At 56.0% G+C, this 22,491-nt stretch overlaps 1 protein-coding gene across 3 annotated transcripts in view; it reads right to left on the bottom strand.

The window, feature by feature from the left end:
• Positions 1 to 12,749: 12,749 nt before the first annotated feature.
• Positions 12,750 to 22,491, bottom strand: part of LRRN2 (leucine rich repeat neuronal 2) — a 59,386-nt gene continuing 49,644 nt past the window's right edge. For all 3 annotated transcript variants that reach the window (XM_070396457.1, XM_070396459.1, XM_070396458.1), the window contains 2 exons: positions 21,969 to 22,186; positions 12,750 to 15,812 (listed from right to left, as the gene is read on the bottom strand). In XM_070396457.1, coding sequence (XP_070252558.1) covers positions 13,431 to 15,593 — 2,163 coding nt within the window. In that variant the 5' untranslated portion in view covers positions 15,594 to 15,812; positions 21,969 to 22,186 and the 3' untranslated portion in view covers positions 12,750 to 13,430. The remainder of the gene's footprint in view (positions 15,813 to 21,968; positions 22,187 to 22,491) is intronic.

The following is a 22,491-nucleotide window of genomic DNA, read 5'->3' as shown; positions in this document are numbered from 1 at the left end:
GTGGGAATGCAAAATGCCACGGCCGCTGTGGAAAACAGCATGGCGGTTGCTCAAAAAATTAAACATGGAATTACCACATGGTCCAGTAATTCCACTTGTGGGTATATATTCAAAAGAATTGAAAGCTGGGTCTCAAAGAGATATTTACATACCTGTGTTCCTGACAGCCTTATTCACAACAGCCAAGAGGTGGAAGCAACCCAAGTGTCCATCAGTGGATGAATGGGGAAAATGTGGTATGTACATACAATGGAATATTATTCAGCCTTAAAAAGGAAATAAATCCCAACACATACAACATGGATGAATCTTAAGGACATCATGCTAAGTGTGATAAGCCAGACAACTACTGAATGACCCCCTTTTTTTGAAGTATTGAGAGTGGTCAAGTTTGTAGAAACAGAAAATAGAATGGTGGTGGCCAGGAATGGGGGAGGGAGGGATGAGAAGTTGTTGTTTAATGGGTACAGAGTTTCAGTTGTGCAAGATGAAAAAGTTCTGGAGGCTGATTGCACAACAAGGTGACTATACTTAACACAACTGAGCTGTACATTTAGAAATGGGTAAGATGGATATTTTTATGTGTTTTTAACTACAATTAAAAGATGTAAAAATCAGATGATTTAAATTAAAAATAAAAACCAGCAAAGCAAGGTCAAGTGGCGGTGGTGGTGGTGGGGGGGGGGGGTGTTATTAGCTTTTCATTTTTGAGGAGGCAATGGGAGGTCAACCAGATCCTGACTCCCCTCCCCTGAGCTGCCCCCCGTAAGGACATCCCTGGTCCCTCACTGGGGACTGGTGAGGACCGAGAGGCAGCTGGCGGGGCAGAAGAAGGAGAAGCCTGAACACTTAGCTGGCACCCGAATGGCCAAGGATTCCAGTTGCCTTTTCCTCTAACTGCACTGTCCCCTCTGAGCACACATGTACCAGGTACTCCCCCCTCGATATCAGTGTTAGCCCATTTCTTCTCTGTACACAGAGTGGGGAGGCTGGGAGGTGGGAAACAGGATGTAGACACATATCTACGGGTGTCTCTGCCATCCTGTTTCTCCTACCAGCTTCCTCTCTCCAGAGAACCGTAGCTGGAGGCTGGCATGGTTGGGTTAAAGGTGGGGAGCCCCTATCGCCCAGCAGAGGAAAAGTCAGCTGGAGGGGAGGCCACCATTGCTATCCCTTTTGCTCAAATGTGATGTTGCCCTTTCTCATGCCTGCTCTGTCCAAAGCAGCCAGGGCCACTGGGGGTTCGAGGTCCCAGCGGGCTGGCCAGAGGTCCTTCTCCACCAGCTCAGGGGCTCCTCCAGCCCTCGGCCTTCCTCTGCCATTTGGCCGGGTCCATTGCATGTCTGTGTTCCCAGGATCTTGAGCACAAGCACTGCAGTTGTGCTGGGTAGGTTCTCCCGAGCGTTTAGGCCTCTCTTGACTAGGATGTGGTTGGTTCCATAGATGAGACAGAAAGGAAGACAAGTGGTAGTAACGGTGTATGTACATCTTTTTTTTTTTTTTTTAATGCACCAGATGACGCCCAACCAATGGAGCCACACCAGCCAGGGCTGTAGATGGAACTTTACATTTAGAGGGGTGAGCTGTGCCAGAATCCTAAACTTCTTTGAAGAGAGTATTTGGAAATAGGTCTGAAGTAGCTCCCATGACCTTTGTTTGGTCATTGCCGCTGCACTCGGGACGCACTTGGTAGCAACTCAGCCTCAGCAGAGGCCGCTTCCGGCAACCTTATACTGAGTTTCTTGAGGCCACAACGGGCTGAACGAGTAAACAAAAGGACTCAACTTCCTGTTTCTCAGGAAGAGCTTTTACCAAGTAGACTTGTTCATCTAGATGGGCTGCCTTGTGAGGTAAAGAGCTCTCTGTCACTTACAACACATTGTATGCGGGAAACGTATTTATAAGTTTTCCGTTGACTGTAAGAAGCAGAGCCACCTGTTAGCTCGAGATAAAAACTAACTGCAAACAATACATTAAAGTAGTAAAGCTGGGCCTGGCTGGAGGGGCTGCTTTGGTTGAGCGTTGTCCTGTGCCCCTAAGGGTTGCCGGTTCAACTCCCAGTCAGGACACTTACCTGGGCTGCGGGTATGATGGGCTGTTCTACAGAACCTCGATGGTGGGTGTGAGGTGGGGCTAGAGGAATCTTCTAGACCTTTTTGTGCATATGGCACAAACTTCTGAGGACAGGACTGGATTTTACTCATCCCCCAAGCACCCCATAAATCCACCCCATAAATAGCAGCTTGGTTGATGATTAATGAGTGAATGAGTGTCTGACTGGGTGAATGAGCCACTGAATGAATGAACCAGCTCTCATCTTCCACATGGTCCTCAGCCCCTGGCCACTCTAGAAGCCAAAGCCAAGGTTACACTTCCCTGCGGTCCTTCCCATGGGAACCAGAGTGGGAGATGGGACCCAGGAGAAAGAAAGGAGACCAAGATCTGAAATGAGGGGCAGCTGGGTAGCTCAGACAGCGTGTTTGAAATGTATTGAGCTTCTATAACTGCTCTCAACCTTGACTGTGCATTTAAATCACCTGGGGAGCTTTTTTAAAAAAAGTCATCCTGTCTGTATCTCACCCCTAGAGACTCTGATTTAATTGGCCTGAGGTGCTGGGCATCAGTGGTTAAGGCTCCCAGGCGCTTCTCATGCACAGTGCAGGCTGAGAGCCTCCGTCTCACCACGTGCTAGCTGCTTCACGTATGTTTTCTCACTTAATGCTCACAACCACTCATGAGTCAGGTCACGGTTTCTCAGAGCGTGGTCCCCAACCAGAAGCATCCCTTCGAGGACTTGTGTGAGATGCAAATTCTCAAGCCCCACTCCAGACTCTGGGAATCGGAACCTCCGGGTTCGAGCCAGGAATCTGTGTCCCTCCCCCGGCCCAGGGGATTCTGGTGCTGGCTCCAGTTTGAGAACCAGGGAGTTACGTACTGGCAGCCCTCATTCTCAGGCGAGGTCGACAGGTGTGTAAGGATCCCAGCAGGGATTCGAATCCAGGTATAGGCCTCTGCCCAGACCAGTGGTTCTCAACCTTCTGGCCCTTTAAATACAGTTCCTCATGTTGTGAGCCAACCATAAAATTATTTTCGTGGCTACTTCATAACTGTAATGTTGCTACTGTTATGAATCGTAATGTAAATGTCTGATACGCAGGATGGTCTTAGGCGACCCCTGTGAAAGGGTCGTTCGACTGCCAAAGGGGTCGCGACCCACAGGTTGAGAACCGCTGGCCCAGACGGAATGTCCTCCCTTCTTACTTGTGGCCCTCCCCCGCCCCCACTGCTATGGGAGTGACTGGGTCTCTGCTAGCCCTGGGCTCATCCTTTCTCCTCCTCTTCACGTGGTGCCAGCATGCAGTTCCATCTGGAGCCAATGCTCTTGTCCTGGGGAAACAGAGGGCAGAACACCCCAGGTTCCTTCTGAGCAGCTTTATTAGATGCTTAAAATAGCTCCTGGCAGATGGCTGTGTAGACTGGGGCCTGGAGCAGAGCTGCAAGTGACATTTACAACGTTGCGTGTTTGTGCAAGCACATGTGCACACAGCACGTGTGTATGCGTGTGGGGGTGTCTGAGAAGCTGAGGAATTGGGGAAGGGGTATAAAGGAGAACGAGAACAGGATGGGTGATTCTCACCTACCCAAGATGAAAAGGGGAAGGGCTTGAGACTGGCTTTCCCAAGTGTGGAACTCTAATCAATCAGAGCATGCTGGGTGACCAAGGCCCGTTTGCCATACCCTGCGTGCAGGCGCGGACACAGCAGTATCACTAGGTGAAAGGCCCTTTTGCCCTACGCATGTGGGAGGGCAATGCCTCAGTAGCAGCAATATATGTTCTGTGCAAGCGCACCCTTATGCAACCTGTTTATGTCAATGTAGCAAGACAGTCACTGATTGGCACGAGGCCTCCTCTGTCTTCGTGTATCACTGATTGGCACGTGGCCTCTTCTGCCTGCGTGTATCACTGATTGGCACGAGGCCTCCTCTGTCTGCATGTATCACTGATTGGCACGTGGCCTCTTCTGTCTGCGTGTATCACTGATTGGCACGTGGCCTCTTCTGTCTGCGTGTATCACTGATTGGCACGTGGCCTCCTCTGTCTGCGTGTATCACTGATTGGCACGTGGCCTCCTGTCTGCGTGTATCACTGATTGGCACGTGGCCTCTTCTGTATGCGTGTATCACTGATTGGCACGAGGCCTATTCTGTCTGCGTGTATCACTGATTGGCACGTGGCCTCCTCGGTCTGCGTGTATCACTGATTGGCACGAGGTCTCCTCTGTCTGCGTGTATCACTGATTGGCACGAGGCCTCCTCTGTCTGCGTGTATCACTGATTGGCACGTGGCCTCCTCTGTCTGCGTGTATCACTGATTGGCACGTGGCCTCCTGTCTGCGTGTATCACTGATTGGCACGTGGCCTCTTCTGTATGCGTGTATCACTGATTGGCACGAGGCCTATTCTGTCTGCGTGTATCACTGATTGGCACGTGGCCTCCTCGGTCTGCGTGTATCACTGATTGGCACGAGGTCTCCTCTGTCTGCGTGTATCACTGATTGGCACGAGGCCTCCTCTGTCTGCGTGTATCACTGATTGGCACGTGGCCTCCTGTCTGCGTGTATCACTGATTGGCACGTGGCCTCTTCTGTATGCGTGTATCACTGATTGGCACGAGGCCTATTCTGTCTGCGTGTATCACTGATTGGCACGTGGCCTCCTCGGTCTGCGTGTATCACTGATTGGCACGAGGTCTCCTCTGTCTGCGTGTATCACTGATTGGCACGAGGCCTCCTCTGTCTGCGTGTATCACTGATTGGCACGTGGCCTCTTCTGTTTGAGCGTGTGTATAAGTTACCACGGACCAGCTGGTGTGCTCAGAAGGGACTGGCTGAGTGAGCTCTACTGTGGCTATCAGGGTTGGGGGACCTACAGGGCTGGCAAGGGAGGGGGTGCAGTGGAGTCAGAAAGCTTGTAGGTTTCTGGGCTGGAAGCTTGAAGCTTTGATTGAAGGTTAGGGGAGACACAGGGGCCCTTGCTTTGCAGATGAAGATGCTGGGGACTCACTCACTTTCCTTATTTTAAGGGAAATGTCTTCATACAGAAACCTGATTCCCACTTAGGTGCGGAGATGATGGCTGTTTATAATCTAACCCCCCTAACAGAGCCCCAGTTGTGGGTGGTGATTTCCCTTGGCAACTCCCAACTGCAGTCTGGAGCTGTGGCTGTGACTCTCAGACCCTCTGATGCAGCACGTTTTGATTTTTCTGGGTTTCGGGCCCATTTCAGAATCATATCGAACCCAGGGCGGCCTCTCTCCAGAAAATTCCACACATGCCTGTTAGCAGGAAAACTTGTCAGCAATTCACAGCAGTCCATGGACTCCCCGAGTCCACTTTGAACCCCTGAGGAGTATGGCCAGGGACTCTCAGTCCAGCCCTGCCCTGAGCCAAGAGACCGGGGTCTAGTTGCCCTCCAGCCTCACTGTGAAACAAATGGAGATGATGATGGTGAAGCCATTAGCAGGGAGGGGCCTGAACCAGGTGTTTCTACAAGGCAGGCTGCGGCTGTGAGGGGTTTTACCAGGCAGTGGCCTTGTCTCCCCAGGGCTCCTTGGCCTCGATCAGCTCCGCCCCCACGAGTCCTGGGACCTGCCAACCACCCACGCAGCTCCTACGATCCTTGTTGGTGCAAGTGGTACCATCTCCTCCTTGTCCTCTGTGGTTAGTACAGAGGCTGGCACCCCCACCCCACAGAGGAGTGCGCTGCCCTCACGCCCTTGTTTTTAGGTAGAAGGTGTTCAGTGTGGGCAGGTGACTAGAGCATGGCAATTCGGAATTAGGAGACCTGGACTCGAACTCCAGCTCTGCCCTTATTGGTTGTGTGAACTTGGGAAACGTCTGTAAAATTTCCAAGCCTCTGTCCCCTTGCCTGTAAAATGGGGATTACAACCATATCTGGGTAAGAGCAAATGAGGAAGTAGGTAACAGTGGGCTCAGCCACGTGCCACAATGTACCACACATTTTTTCTTAAATATTTTTATTGGTTTCAGAGAGGAAGGGAGAGAGAGAGATAGAAACATCCATGGTGAGAGAGAATCACTGATTGGCTGCCTCCTGCATGCCCACCACTGGGGATTGAGCCCACAACCCAGGCATGTGCCCTTGACCAGAATTGAACCCAGGACCCTTCGGTCCACAGGCCGAGGCTCTATCCACTGAGCTAAACTGGCTAGAGCCCGCATGTAGAAAGCAGCTACAGTGTTTGGACAGGTTCAAGCCTTGGACTAATGAGAGGGCACAGTCCTCTCATGGCCACATGCAAGTCCCAGCTTGGAGGGCAGAGCCCTCCCAGCACAATTATAGCCAGCAGCTGTAGTAAGCGTGAACCTATGGTCCGAACACGTGGCCCCACGTGCCTGAGTGATGTGGGCTTGATAGAGTTCAGATGCATGTAGTTGAGTAGGACCAAAACCCACGAGAATGTTGTAAACATCTTGACCACGTCCTTACTTTGCCTGGTGGAATCTGCTATAAAATAAAGGCATGGCTTGTAGCCCGTGGCGCTGTCTCTCCATCAGAGAGGGCAGCGTGCCTCTGAGGCCCAGCTTTCTTCTCTCGTCTGTCTTTTTTCAACCCTTCACCGCCCCCACTCGGGCTCACTGAACCTGGCTGAGCTGGTGTGGCACATATGGTGCCCATGTTGGGCTGAGTATGCCATGGCCGTGCCAGCCCGCCACACCTGCACATTATTCTTATGTAGGTTGAGCCTGGGTTCCTTCTTCCCTCCTCACAGGCTGACAGCCTGGCCCTTTTTGATTCCTGAGGTGGCAATGAGAGGATGAGGAGCAGCTCCTTAGTACTCCTCCAACCTACTGCGTGCTCTTGTTGCCAAGGGAGCTGCCGTTTTCCAACAGTAGCTCTTCAGAGCTCCCAGACACCCATGCGCAAGACCATTAGGCCCCTTTGCATACAGAGGTGCTACATAGTGGGGTGAGGGACTGCAGTGATTGGAAATTTCTACAAACGGGGGGGTGGGGGGAGAGCTCCTTGCTGGGGACTAGAGAAAGAGAACCTGGAGGGCACGAAGCTTCGGGGTGTGTGGAGGAGTTCGGGGTGGGATGCCCATTCCTGACTGCAGCTGGGCAATGGAAGGTCACAAGAAGTGGCACCAGCTTTTGGTGAAGACAAAGGGGAGGGCTCAGGAGGGCATTGGGGCATGAGAATGCGTTGGGCCACGTGGCCTGGAGGGGCCCTCGGGACTGTGTTTTCTACTTGACGCTAAGAAATGGGTGCAGAGGCCAGGGGAAGCGGTGGTGGGGACTCCTGCCACCTGGACCCCGGCTTGGGCACTGCTCAGCTCAGTGTCGAGCTGCTGATCAGCTCCTGACTTGCGAGCGGAAGTCTGAGCTCAGGGGCAAAGGAAGGCCATGGGCAAAGGGTGCTCTGGGCATAATTTCAACAAAGAAGAACTGATTGGGGAGGGGAGAGATCAGAACCCCCAGCAGAAGCCACTATAGGATTGTAGAGTTCATAGTATCTAAGGAAAGAAAGGATGAGGGGCAAAACGAAGCATACCCAGACTTCTAAAGTGCATGTTTCAAGAATGCAGAGAAATTAATCAGAAGCTGTGATTCTCAAGACAATATAGTTCAGAGGTTTTAAAACTGACGTCCTGACAATAAAGCCATAAATTATCCTGAATTAAAAACGAGGGCAGCATCTAAAAATAGAAGTGGCTGCACGGGGAGCTCTCTAAAATCTCCACGTGGGTTTTAGAAGTTTTCATGTTCTTGAGAAACTATTGACATACTTTTAAAGTAGATGAATTTGAACCTAGTGGAGCAGGATGGCGAAGACAGAGCCTTTGAATCCCGGCTTGCCACCTACTTACTAGCTGTGTGACTTTGGACAAGCCAACTCGCCTTTCTGAGCTCTGCTATCTAAATTGGTAACATGGGGATGATAGTATCTACTTGAGAAGGTGGCTGCGGATGAAATAAATGGCGTGTGTGAGATCTGTACTAGAATGGCTAGCACACAGTAGGGGCTCAGTGTCAGCCATCATCACGATTCTACAAAAATACAAGGAGATGGTGTTGACCCAAGGGCAACTGCAGAAGGAAAGCACAAGTGGGTGAGGACTGTGCTGGGGAGATTAAAGCACGTGACCTGACACGTGGGAAACCCATGAGGAGCACACAAGGGTTCTCTTAGTAAAATCATCAAGAAGGAAGGTAGACATCAGGCCTGGAACAGCCTAAGGGTTGTCAATGGTGACAGAGCAAGGGCAGGACGGGGACTCCTCCAGCTACTGCTGTCTCTCCCTTGGAATGACATGCTTGAATGACAAGCACAACTAAGGTGGAACGGGAGGCCAGTGGAGCTCCTTCCTCGCTACCTTGCACGAGTTCCGGGTTCTGTGTTACGAGGACGTGCAACGGGATGGAGCTTTGATCTCTGTGAGCTGCTTTAGATGATTCAGGGGAAAGGCAGAGGGGTCAGGAGCCTGCAAAAGAGTACATGTGGCTTTGGTTTTCAAAAATGGGGGAAAGGATAGATTTAGAAAATACTGGAGGTGTCCTTGAAGTCCATCCCTGGCAAAGTTCTAGAAGCAATGCTTAAACTGAGATGATAATCACAGTAGGCTGACTCCTAACTGGCCTCTCTGCTTCGGCACTCAACACCCCACACCCCCGAACCTCTGTGCTGTTCTCAGTCTAGCAACCAGAGGGATCCCTTTAAGTCAAATCTGCTCAGGACCCTCCCGTGGGCCCCCCCACTTGCTGGAAAGGAAGGCCTGAGTCCTTCCCGTGGCCTAAAGGCTCAGAGCAATTGCCTGGCTGTTCTCTGACCTGGGCCATTACTCTTCCCGCTCCCTCCTTGCTCTTGGCCGTCACCCATACTATTCCCTTTGCCTGGATCACTCTTCCCCCAGATAACTGCTCGGTTCTCTCCCAAATGTCACCTTCTCAACAAGGCCTGTGCTGAGCACCCTAGGTGAGCCCTCACATCCCCTCTCATCCTCTTCCCTCCCTGACATTGTTTCCCCTAGCCATCACCTTCCCACATACTGTATATTTACCTATGGGGCCTTCTTACCAGCTTTCTCCCCTCTCTAAAATGCAAAGTTGGGTTCAGAATTACATCTGCACCCCCAGTTCCCAGAACTGCGCCCACCACATAGTCAAATTCATGAAATATCTGTGATTAGGAGGGAGCGAGGAGAAAGGGAGCAAGGAAGATGGCTTGGTACATTTAGAAAGAGTTCACTAGCCCAGCCGGCATGGCTCAGTGGTTGAGTGTCCACCTATGAACCAGGAGTCACGGTTCGATTCCCGGTCAGGGCACATGCCCGGGTGGCAGGCTCGATCCCCAGTGTGGGGCAGGAGGCAGCCGATCAATGATTCTCATCATTGATGTTTCTATCTCTCTCTCTCTGTTTCCCTTCCTCTCTGAAAAAAATAAAATATTTTTTAAAAAAGAAAGAGTTCACTAGACTAGGGTGACCATTCCAGGGCTCCCCAAGACTGACAGCTCCTAAAACAAGGGACTTCCAGCGCTAAGACCAGGAAAGTCCCTCTGGTCATCCTACACAGAGCAGCCAACCTCATTTTCTTCTGTGACCAGGGACTAGACTCAGCTCCCAGGAACGCCACAAACTCACTGTCTTCTCATTTTGACAGCGACTCCAACGAAGCCAGCCTCGTGGGAGAATGCAGAAATGCCAGTGCAAGATTGTATAGTTCAGCGGTTTGCAGTTGTCTGAGTGGCCACACCGGACATGTTGATTGCTGGCCCTGTGTCAGGCTGGTGGTGAGCCACAGCATGTGTCCACCCAGGGCTGCTCTACAATCTGTCTGAGCTGTGGATGAGGACAGAGAAGGCAGGACAGAATGGAGCAGTGGCATGCAGGGAGGGAACGCTAACACGTCAATAGTTAGGCTGGGTTTGGAAATCATCTCGATAGATGGAAACGATAGGTCTTACATAACATTTAAACAGAAATAAATCTTGCTTTCTATTGAGGGTTAAAAAAGCAATCCTACACGTACAGAAGAGACCGGGTAAATAGCTATTTTGTTTGTTTTAAACGCAGCATGTTTAGTTGCCTACACGCTCAGTCTAGTGTGAACGCTGACTTCAAATGCCACTTCGCCTGTGTTAATAGACATCAGGGCATGGTCGCCCATCCTCCCGCCTGCTCACAGGGACCTGAGCACATGCCAGCTCTGTGCCAGGGCGAGGCTGCTCACCCCCATTTCCTCGGTTTCTAGCGATTCTAGGGAACAACAACCCACCAAGTGCCTCTTTCTCCTCCCCCCTGACGGGCTGTGTCCCTGCAGTGGCATCTCTTTCCAGGACAAACAAGGCCGCTCTTCCCGTCCTCTCTCAGCTCACCTAACTGCTCATGGTGGCCAATGCGCTTAGGACATGGGGATCCAGTTGAGAGACAGGTGTAATCGCCATACCTGCCTTTCCTCCCCAGAAGAAGGGATTCATTTGCAGGGACTCAAGCAGCTGTAGGCTCCGGGGCACCCGGGACGCAGCAGTGCAGCCAGACACCGGGCGTGCGGAGACTGGGCACCAGAATGGACCCTCCTCTCCCCAGGGGCTTCTCCCCACCCCCCAAGGCTTCCGGTCTGCAGCTGAGGGAAAGGAAGGTAGCAAAGAGGCCTTCCACCTTCCAACCCAGGCACGTCTGGGCTATTCTGAGCCAGCGGGAGCTGAGGCCTCGAGCCTCCCGCTGTGCGCTGCTCAGTGTCCGGGTCTCTTGCTCTGCTGGGCCCCAGGGCTCCTAGGGGAGGTGTGGGGTGGCAGCAGGTGCTGACAGGGCGGGGGGGCTGCAGGGCTCCACAGGCTTCCCAGGGCTTCTGGGTGCTCACTTAAGGGAGCAAGACCTCGAAGCTCTGTGCCATGTGGGCCCATCCAGAAAGGCAGCAAAGCGAGGAGAGGTGTTGATTTCCAGCTGCAGTTTTCCATGATCCACAAAGGCCCTGCCCGCCTCCTCCCCACATGCCTTCTGGATCACGGGTGGCGAACAGGCTAGCTCCCAAGGCCAGCTCCAGTCAGTTGGTGGCTCTGCCCAGAACGTAGCTGTGGTGACCCCAAAGTTCACCAGGAGAGAACACCAGAGGCCACAGGAGCGTTGGTCATGGTGCCGGAAGGGGACGGGAGCGTGTTTGCTGTGTCTTTGCTTGCCCACCCCCTCCACAAAGAACACATCAGCACCCATGGGAAGGAGCACGTGTGAATGGAGCCTGCTGACCCGAGCAGCCCACCAGTGAAGTGGGAGGAGCGGAGGCCCCTTCCCCCTCTCTCCTGGGGGCCTGGAGCAGGAGTGGAACATTCTAGCCCAGTGGTTGGCAAACTCATTAGTCAACAGAGCCAAATATCAACGGTACAACGATTGAAATTTCTTTTGAGAGCCACATTTTTAAAACTTAAACTATATAGGTCGGTACATTGTTATTAACTTAATTAGGGTACTCCTGAGGCTTAGGAAGAGCCACACTCAAGGGGCCAAAGAGCTGCATGTGGCTCTCGAGCCGCAGTTTGCTGACCACGGTTCTAGCCACTACATGCTGGATGGAGCTCTGAGGTCCTCAAAGTGTGGCCCCCAGACCAGCAGCACCAGTGTCCCCTGAAAACGAGTGAGGAAGGCAGAGTCTCAGGACCTGCCCAGATCTAGGTCAGAGGCCCCCAGGGGAGTCCCGGGTGGGCCTGGCCATCCACGCTCAGCAGGCCCTGGGTGACTCCGCAGGGGCAGGAGGCTTCTGAACGGGCGTTTGTGAGGGTCTTCAGAGAACCCTGCGCTTGGGCGCTCACCGAGGGAGGAGCACCACCCTCTGGCTGGGGTGAGGGTGCTCTGTGTGGGTCTGGGGCCCGATGCCCTGCCTCCTAGTCTGCCTTCCACCAGTGACTCCATGGCAGCTCAGCTCAGCCTCCGAGGAGTCTGCTGGTGTGTCTGGAGCTCAGGGGTCCTCAGGCTCACGCGCTGCTGCTTTTCAGTTTCAGGAGCTCTGTCACTTTCTCCGGACACCTCGGAACGAGGCCGGGGTCAGCGGCCTCTTGCTCTGGAGCTGCCCCCCCGCCTGGCCCACGGCAGCCGCTCCCCTCGCCCCTGTGGCCTCTCCAACACACGTCCACTTCACACTTGGGCTTCGGAAGTCAATCTGTTTTTTAAAAAATACCGTAAAAGCAAACCAGGCTCACTGCAAACTATACTGAAATGGACCGGAAAGATAAATGCACCGACTTCATTGTCCCACGGCCCTCACCCGCTCCCATCCCCCATCACCCCACCCAGGTTCCTGCCCCAGCGAGCCAGCTTCTTGCTGTCTTGATGATTTGCAGTTCTCTGCATGACTCTGCCCCTTGGGTTTGCTTAATTAGAAAGAGGCCTGGGAAGTGCTTCTTAGGCACTGGCATGTTAATTGCTTATCAGAGAATGAGGAGGGGTGACAGTGTTTGGTGATGGAAATTTCCACTCCCGCCATCTCTGGCTTTTTCTCCCTTTCTCTCCCCGACCTTCCTCCTTGCCGCCTGTGCTCTCTCCCTCTCTCGTTAGCCTCTCGGCTCTTTGTCGGCTCTTTGTCCCTCTTCCCAGCTCCGCTGCTCACAGTTACAGACTGTCTGGGAGAAGCCGGAATTGAAACCTGAAGGAAACCAATGCCCTGGTTCGCCACTCCCCCTCCTTCGCTTTCTCCTCTTCCGTTCCCGCCCCTCCCTCGCCCCCCTCTAGGCTCACAGGGATCCCCCGAGCACAGAGCTCCGGGTTTGTACTCAGGACTCAAAGGACTATTTCCCTTTTGTCTGCCTTCCCTCCTTAGCACATTTTTCTTATTTACTTTTATTTTTTACAAAACAGGAGAAAAGAGCGAACTGGGTTGGGGGAGGTGACACATTCCTCCGCAAAGGTACAAAATTGCCTCCGAGCGCCAACCGGGCTGCCAGGAGGAGGCGGGGGTCCTGGGCAGCCTGGTCCAAGTGTCCTTCAGAGCAGGCTGGGGTCGCTGGGACGGTGGGAGGAGAGGCCTCCTTCAGCCCTTGCCCGGGAGGGGGAAGAACAAGCAACTGAGACTGAACAGAGAAACGGCAGAGGAGGGGCACATCCTGAGGGCCGAGGGCCTGGGGACACGGGGAGGGGACAGCCAGGCGCTGCCCAGGAGCCTCTGGGCATGTAGACAGCTGGGGAGGTGGGAGGTTTTCGCCAGAGTCCTTCTGTCCCTTGCAGATGCTCCTCAAAAAGGCAGCAGAGGAGCCCCCCAGAAGGGAAGGGCCATGGTTGGGGGTGGCAGGAGCAGCCCCTGGGGCCACCAGCCCCGTCTGTCATGGTCCGGCCCTGAGCACGTGGGTCCATGTCACGTTCTTGGCAGGGCATCTGGCCCAGATCGCTTCCCTTTTGTTAAAAAGCAGTCCTCGTTATTTCTCTACTGCGGAGGACAGGATGAGCTCCAGGAATTGTGAGACAATGGTGGTGACCGTGTCTCTCCCTCTAAGGACGTGGGCAGCTTCCGTCCCAGATTCCAGGGCCGGACGAGAGGTGCCGACACCACCCGGACTGAGGGGGCACCCCAGCCCCAGAAAGCCCAGGCTGGAAGGAGAGGCCGCCCACCCACTCCCTGCCTGGGCTGGCCAGGGCCGAGGTGGGTTGCTATCCCGGCTGCCAGCAGGAGGACAGCCAGGGCCAGGATGGCGATGAGCCCAGGCCGGTCCCCGAAGGCTCTGTGGCAGGGAGTGGCCTCTTTAGTCCTGGCCCATATGCAGGCCAACTGGGTGTGGGCATCAGCAAAGGCCACTTGCAGGCAGGCCCAGTACTCCGTGGCCTGAAGGAGGCGGGTGATGTTGTAGCTGTGGGTGCCCCGAGGCAGGCGGGCCAGAGTAGTGGCCCCCTGGCCCCGGAGGGAGGAGGCGCTGGACCAGGTGAGGTTGGTGGCGATAGTGTTGGGTGGGGGGACCCAAGAGAGCAGGATGCGATAGGGGTGGGTCTCCTGCACCCGGAGCTCTAGCCCCCATCCCTTGTCCCTGCCTAGCTTCAGGGGAGCCCGGCCCACCACCACACTGACGGTCTTGGTATCGGCCCCCACCAGGTTCTGGGCCACACAGGTATACAGCCCCGCCTCTGCCACTGTCATCCTCCGCAGCTCCAGGGTCCCCTCGGGGTACACCCGGTGTCTCTTGCCTGCACGGGCAGCTGTCAGTCGAACCCCAGTCGGAGTGACCCAGTAGATCTCAGGCTCTGGCTCTGCCAGCGCCCGGCAGTGCAGCACCAGGCTCTGTCCGCCGGCCACGTGGAGGCTGGGAGGGAAGCTGCGGGGGGAGATGAGGGGCAGGCAGTGGTCCGTCATCTCTCGGAAGGGCACCTCCCGGACCGGGCGGCGCTGGAGGTCCGGCGGCTCCGCGCACAGGGTGGACTGCGGCTCGATGAAGCGGACGCGACTGCCGGTGGCGTTGGCCCAGCGGATGACACAGTCGCAGCGGATGGGGTTGCCGTGAAGACCCACCTCCTGCAGGTTGGGCAGCGACTCCACCGTCTGCCGGTGCAAGGCACTGAGCGCGTTGTTGTTGAGCATGAGGGTCTCCATCTGGGGCAGGTGGTGGAAGGCGCGGGGGTGGATGAAGGACAGCCGCGGGTTGTTGGTGATGTCCAGCTTGGTCAGCTCGGGGAGGTTGACCAGGGCGAACTTGTCGATGGAAACCAGCTCCTCCATGTTGTTCAGCCCCAGCTCCTTGAGGTGCAGCATGTTGGCGAAGTCCCCGGGCCCCACCCGCTGCAGCGGGTTCTTGTTCAGGTCCAGGAACTTGAGGCCAGGCACCTGCTCCAGCGCCCGCCGGGGCACCCGGACCAGCTGGTTGTCATAGAAGGAGAGGCTCTCCAGGCTCCGCAGCCCCTCCAGGGCGTAGCTGGAGATCTCCCGCAGGCTCATGCCGGCCAGCACCAGGCTGCGCAGGTTGGCCAGGGGCCGGAAGTTCATGTCCAGGATGGCGTCCACCTTGTTGCCGCCGATCATGAGGATCTCCAGGCTGGGCAGCATCTCGAACCAGCGGCTGTCCACGGCCCGCAGCAGGTTGGAGTTGAGGTGCAGCCGCAGCAGGTTCCCGAGGCCGGCGAAGGCCCTTGGGGCGATGCGGCGCAGCTGGTTGTGGTTGAGATAGAGCTCCTGCAGGCTGGCCAGCCCCGCAAAGCTGTGGTCCTCCAGGCGGGTCAGCTGGTTCTCCTCCAGGTGCAGGCTCAGCAGCTGGGGCAGGGCCTGGAAGTCACAGTCCCGGGCGTCGGAAAAGCTGTTCTGGGACAGGTCCAGCTCCGTGAGGTTGGCCAGGTAGCCGAGCTCGCTCCGGTCCACGCGGACGATGCCGTTGCTCTGCAGTAGCAGGGTCTGTGTGCCCGCGGGCAGCGCCGGGGGCACGGCCGTCAGGAACAGGTCATTGCAGTCCACGGTGGTGGCCTCGCGGTAGGACGAGCGGGGTGTATACCAGGGCCGGATCTGGCAGGCACACTGAGGGGGGCAGGGCACACGCCAGGGGACCACGGGCACAGCGGCAGAGGCACCAGCCACCCATGCTAGCAAGAGGGGGGCCACGAGGAGCCTCATGGTGGAGCCGCAGGAGAGGGGACCATCCACGGGAAACGTCTCAAGTCCCGCCCTTAGCGGTTGGCAGGCTGAGGGTCAGCCGCCTGCCAGGGCCTGGGAAGCCCCACTCCCAGGGCGGTCATGGGGGACGGCGGGGCATCACTCCTCGTCCTCCTGGGTGCGGCTCTCCATTCTTGTCCGCTGGGCCTGCTCACTCATCGCCGTGCCCAGCAGGCAGCCCTGGAGAAGAGGAGGCAGCGTTAAGCAGGCGGAGAGCAGCAGGATCCATCCCTCCTCCCGCTCCCTTGTCTGACTCAAGAGGCACAAAGAGCTGAGCGGCTGGGTCTCCTGGGTCCTGTCCTGTATCTTAGGCTTTAGTGTCCTTTTCTAGGACCTGAGGCGGGAAGTGAGTGACTGGGAGGCTTCAGGGCAGGAGGAAGAGATTGGGCCTTAGAAGCTTCCAGGAGACTCGGGAAAGGTGTGTGTGTGTGTGTGTGTGTGTGTGTGTGTGTGTGTGTGGAGGAGAGGGGACGGCTGCGATCATTGTCATCCTCAGAGTCCTCTGAGCCCAGAGAGATGTGGAGCAGATTCTCCAAGCTTTCTCCTCTCTCTCCATCCGCCTCCCTGGCTCCCTCGGTAAATGGAAAATAAAGTGAGAGTTTGCAGACGTCCCTCGGAATGCTCTGGGCAGAGGACGGTGCGGCTTCTGCCTTCCAGGGTGGGCTCCCAGTGGCCCCTGATCCCACCGCAGACTGTCTAGGGAAGGGAACGGTCCTGCCTGGGGTCTGCTTACTCCTGGGCAGGGTGCATCGTGGGCTTTTGCCAATGTCCTTACCTGGACGCAGGGTTTCCCTTCCCAACAGCCTGGCTGAGCTGCCAGGTGCTGGGATTAAGAAGTCCGGGTCTGAGCTCCTTAGCACTGCAGGTAAGATCTTCTGTGACCCGCCCCAGCCACTTCTCCTGGCTCCTCTTGCTGCCATCCCACTTACCCTCCGTGCACAACCTACAGGTTGAAATTACCCTGACATGTCCCCCTTCTCGCATCTTCTTTCTATTGTCTCCCAGGCAACCTCTACTTGTTCCTCAAGACTCCCCTTAAAGCCAGTCTCCCAGTCTCCTCCTCCAGAACCGCCCCCCCCAACACCTCCTGCCCCTGGCGGGCTTTATGCTCATACAGGACCCCATGCTTCCTCCCATCACAGCCCTGACCACAGCACGTGGAAATGTCTCCCCATCTAGGGGAGTCCACGTCATTAGTCTTGCTCGTCACTGTGCTTGTAGCACAGGGCTGGTGCCCAGTGAGTGTTTCCTGTATGAATCAACCACGGGGCCTCGGGCCCTTCCCCCAGGAGGTCAGGCCCCGTCCCCACCACAAACTAGAATCCAAACCCTTGCTGTTTCCTCCCTCCCAACCTAGGAGACCAGTCTCCGTCCTCAGCCCCCACAGCCAGGCGGCATCACCCTGAAGAAAGTCCAGCCTTGGCCTAGAACCGAGGTGGGGAGACAGGGGCCTTCCTGGGCCTGGCTGACTCCTCCGGGGAGGTCTGATTTGGGGAGTCTTCCACCTGCAGGCAGTGGGGAGGTGCACGTGCTCACTGAATGCTGCAGTTTGCCAGGACTCTTCAAAGACTCCGAATGCCTCTTTCTGATTTAACCTTCACAATTAGTCTACAGGGTAAGCACTGATACCTCCAGTTTGCAGATGAAGACACCGAAGTTCGGAAGAGGTTAAAGAATTTGGCTGGCAAGGGACAGGAGATAGGAATCTCCCCATGCCCAGAGCTTGTGCCAGCTGCACCACGCTTCTTGGTTCCCAGGTCTGGCCAGAGCCTACCCTGGGCACCCCGGGGTGCACTGGTGGCTGCAGCAGCAGGGTGGGTGCCCATCCTTGTCTCCTTCCTGACTAGGGAGCTTTGGGAAGCGGGGAGCTGTGTCTCCTCCCACCTTTCAGATGGTGCCGCTCAGCTGGCCAGAGGAGCTCTTTGCCCACTCCATCCAGCGTCCAGGACCCTGGGCTGGCAGGACAGCCGTGGGAGGCCTGGCGCCCTCCCTGAGCAGGAGAGCCGCACGCCTGTCTACATCAGACGACCTCCCTCCCACCTTCTTTCGCAGCTACCTCGGTGCATTTTGTCATGGTTGTTTTTTCCAACCATGACTTATGTGGGCACTGACCCATAAAACTCAGGGCAAACAAACACATGTGCACACATGCACGTGCACCTGCATACATGTGCCGGGGGAGACTGCGGGAGGCCCGGCCACCCGAGCCATGCCTGGTGGCCGGGAACAGGGGACGGAGTTGGGCAGCACACTCCGTGGGTGGAGAGGCAGCAGGGACAGCTGGGTTCCTGAAGGGCCTTGCCATGGAACTGGGTCCAAGGCCAGAAGTCCTGCTTCCTGCCTAGACCTGGCCCGGGGAGCAGACCCCACCAGCGAAGAGATCTTGCTGTTCCGCACCCACCACCTCCTACCAGAGCCCCGTGGGAGCAGTTATGGACTTCTTGGAGCGCCTGTTCCTTACGGATAAGTGAGGTTGTCATTAGGGCTTTGGGAACTGTGTTGCACAGGGAAAGAGTTTAATTAATGTTAGTCTCCTTCCAACTCCGTTCATCCCCTGGGGTTGGGAGGCCCTGCAACCAGGGCTTTCAGGAGGAACAGAAGTTGGATCCCAGAGCTTGACAAGCCCCTATTAAGCTTGCCCAGTGTGGGCTCAGAGTTGCCCCCAGGTGATGGGGTGGGGAGCTGTGAGCAGAAATAGACAATAGCATGCCACACCTTCTAAGACGGCCTCTCTGGCAGCACCCAAAATGCAGAGTGATTGGGAGAGTCCAAGACCATTCACAGGCAGAGAGAAGGCTGGAGTGGGTGAGTGGGGAGGGATCTTCAGCGGGGACCCCAGGCATCTCAGACCCTGCCTGAGTCCAGGGCATCTCTCCTCCTCCACCTTTGTTCTAACAATTTAGTGACAGCGAAACCATTAAAAACAATTAAAACCCTCGGAGAGGGGCCTTTCCCTGCACCCCAGGCTGGGATGGGTGATTGAGGCAATGCTCTGGCTCTCACCAGGAGGCCAGATGACGCATGTTTTCACACCTCTGATCCCGAGACTTGGCAAAGGCCCGAAAAGCCCCCCACCCCCTCCCTGCTGACATGCAGCCCCGTCCAGGGTGGAGCTCAGGGTTGCCCACTCACCTGCCATCGCCATTCAAGGCTGTCTTGCACACGGCCCACTCATGCAGGCTGATGAGCAATTTCTGCCAGGAGCGCAGAGAAAGCTAATTGTCTTGTATCCACAATCTCCCGGGTGAGCGGGAGTTCAGACTATCACGTGTACATTTCCCACCTGGGCTCCAAACTCCCGGTGCAGGGGGCATGTCTTACGTGCTTTTTGTGTCCCCATCGTGCGGGGTGTAGGACTGTGCGGGAGAGGGTACGTGTGAGTGGATACAAATAGTGAAACGTGTCATCTTCCCACAACCCTGCGTGTAAGCAGAGAAGGGATTTGGTCTCCTTTTGCAGGGAAAGCAACTGAGGCTCTGAGAGGTTGGGTGACTTGTCAGAGGTTGCACAGCTTCTATGGGCGGGGTCAGGATTCAAACCTGGGTCTTTGACTCCATAACCTGAGCCGCCAGCCCAGCCAACGCTCCCTGCCCTGCGATCAATGCCTGTCTCATAGGAGCGGAGTGCAGGGCCGGCCCAGCGTGCCCGCCCAGGCGCAGTTCCCTTCAGAGATGGCCTGGGTCCGAGCTCCTTCTCCCTGGCTACCCTCAGACGCCCCTCCTAGGCTCCTGGCGAGAGTGACCTACTGGCGGGACCGCATAGGGAACACACTGTTCCCAGGTGAATGTGGCTGGGCCTGGAACCACAGGGCAAACAGAGCCAGCAGGCCTCACGCAGACCCGGCCTGCCTTCTGACTGGGGGCTGGGGGGTGGGGCTCTTTGTCAGCACTGCTGCCCGCACGGCCTTCAGCCACAGGAGACAGAAGGCCCAGGACCTACAGTCAGGGAAGCAAGGTTGCCCACTCCAGGGGACACGTTTTCTCTTGGAAGGGCTGGCTCTGCAGGCCCCACCTCCCCCAGGCAGCTGCTCTGGATTGAGCAGCGTGAGGACCTGATTATTAAACTAAGCTCTGCAGACGCTGTTGTCAGGAGCCAGAGCTGCCCTTTCCTCCTCTCCAGCCCCGCCCCACCCCAGCACAGTGCCTGTGCTCCTGCCACATCTAAATTACTGTTCCTGCAGCCTCTCACAGCCTCCGTCCCAAAATCTCCCCCCCCCCCGCGCCCCCCGCACCTCCACCCCACCCCTGGGAGCTGGGGTTCTGGAGGGAGGGGCGGGCGGGCAGGCGGTGATCGATTGCCCGGCCTTCGAAGCTTCAGTGCCAGGCCCCCCTGAGCTGCGCAGACAGATGGGCAGCATAATTGAGTGTAGCCTTGATAAACTCCGGCCTCCTCACCGGCAGATAAGCGCTGGGTGGAAGGGCTGCCGAGGGAGGGAAGCCAGCGCTCCATCTGCGCACCTGGCCTCTGCCCCTCCTGGGAGGTGAGCATGGCCCTCACTCCCACCTCTCACTTAATCATAGACAACTAGGACCTCAGAGCGGAAGGAGACCTCGGCGGGGGTGCGCTCGGCGGGCGTTTATCCAGTCTTCCAGAGCCTGGATTCCAGGCATGACTCATGCAAAGGGGGAGAGGCGAAGGGAGGGTCCTGGGCTTTGCGATCAGTTTGAACCTGGCTCTGCCCCTCGCTGTGTGACCTTGGGCACAGTGGGGCATTCTCTGGGCCTCAAATGCCCAGGCTGGGACGTGGCTCACAGAATAGCTGTGGGCGTAAGGCAGAGGCCACGCTTCTTAGTCCCTTCATTTGCCCCTGATGTTGCCTCTTATTCCATCTTCTCTTCTTACTTCTCATCTCTCATCGTTTGTATTCAGCGTTTAAAGAATATTATTGGGGTGTAACATTTGTACAGCAGAGTGCACAAGTAACACCAATTCCAAGGGCACAGCTGCATGAATGTCTACATGTGTGGATTCCAGTATAACTACCACTGTGCTCAAGACAGAAATATTTCCAGCCTTCTAGAAGGTTCCTTTCCAGTCCCATCCCGCCCCCGTCTGGCGTTAGCCACTGTCTTAACTTCTGTCACCATCAACCAGTTTCATCTTTTTTGTTGTTGTTAATCCTCCCTCAAGGATATGTTTTTTCCATTGATTTTTAGAGAGAGTGGAACGGAGGAAGAGAGACAGAGAGAGAAACATTGATGTGGGAGAGATACATCAATTGGTTGCCTCCCTCCTGTGCCCTGACCAGGGCCAGGGATCGAGCCTGCAACCAAGGTACGTTCCCTTGACCGAAATCGAACCCAGGACCCTTCAGTCCGAAGGCCAGTGCTCTAACCACTGAGCAAACGGACTAGGGCCAGTTTCATCTTTTAAACCCAGATTTCCCTTCCTTTTCCATCACAACGGGGACACGGTCTTTGGAAACTTTAGGGAGTGCCGGAACTTCAGACTTGAAGTTCCCCAATTCATCCTTGTGTTCCCTGAGGGCTCTGGCTTCTCAGGGTCTCATGCTTCATCAGCCTTTTCCAGGAAGGGAGACTGAGTCCTCTTCCTCGCTCGTTCCATAGTTCCCGTATCGAGAAATTGCTCCACGCCTTAGGGCCCTGCTCTGGCTGGATCCTGTGGCCTGGGCCCGTGAGTGCCAGGCTGCCTTGAGGCGGGAGATGGCAGGATGACCTCCTGGCCTTGTACGCCTGTGACTCCCTTCCCCGAAGCCCTGCTGGGTCCTGGCCAGTATCGGGTGCAGCGCTGCTCACCCCCTTTCTGCTCACCCCCCCAGTCTTCTCCTTAGGGCCCTGGGGCACTGGGCCAAGGACATGCCCACAGGTGGTCAGGAAGGCGGGGCCCAGCCTCACTTCTAACCGCCCCCAACGCCTCCACCTGCTTGCCTCAGAGGCTCCTCACACTCAACGTGCCCCAATCCCAGCATCTTCTCCATCTTCTCCCACCAAACCTGCTCTTGCTTCTTCAGCCCCATCTCTGTCAGGCAGCACCCCTGCCATGCACCTCCACGGCTGCAAACCTCTGCCATCTTGACCCTTCCCTCTCCTCCCCCCCCCCACCCACACACCCTGTGCTCTTCGGTCTCTCTTCCTCACCCTTAACTGAGCCTCTCCTGCCCAGACACCCTGTGCTCCCACTAAACCAGACTTGCTACTTCCTTTCACCCCTTGGGCTTCTCAGGCTGCCTGCAAAGCAGCTTCAACTACCGAGCTCCTCTTCAGCCATCAAAACCCCTCCTAAATGCCCCCTCCTCTGAGGTGCTTTCCCCAATCCCCTCACGAAGGGTGGTTACCCCTCCCCTCCCACCGCAGGCCCAGAGAGCCTGGGACAGACCTCCACACAGCACCGTTCTCGCCGTCAGGCTGCAGATGTGCCGTCCCGGCCAGGCTTCGGGCTCCTCGAGGAAACGATGCTCCGCTATTGATTTCTGTCTCTCCAGAGTGCGGTGCAGGGCAGACCTCCCCTGCAGGGGCGGGGCGTGCTCCACGGCCGTGAACTGTGAAGGGCAGCCCATTAGTGGGTCACGAAAACATCTGAAAGTGGGTCACAATCTGCATTTTAAAAACAGAAATGAAAATAGAAACATCAGAGTGCATTGTATGCAGCTAGACTAAACATGGCCGAGAATCCCCCCCTCTATTTCACACACACACACACACACACACACACACGCACACACGCACACACTGTCCAGGGACATGATGAAAAGGCATGCGCGTTTGGCCTTGGGTTGCAGCTACAAAAGCTGGAAAACCATTGTTCCACTGAGCATCTCCCTCTCGGTAAGTGAGTCCCTTCAGCTCTGGTTGACACCACAGCAAGGATGCAGAGAGCGAAGCCCCAGAGGAAGATGCGC

Source organism: Myotis yumanensis, unplaced genomic scaffold (genome assembly GCF_028538775.1).
Source record: "Myotis yumanensis isolate MYYU_CA2020_CCGP unplaced genomic scaffold, mMyoYum1.0.hap1 SCAF_17, whole genome shotgun sequence".
Classification (NCBI taxonomy): domain Eukaryota; kingdom Metazoa; phylum Chordata; class Mammalia; order Chiroptera; family Vespertilionidae; genus Myotis; species Myotis yumanensis.
This window is presented reverse-complemented; position numbering and strand designations above follow the sequence as displayed.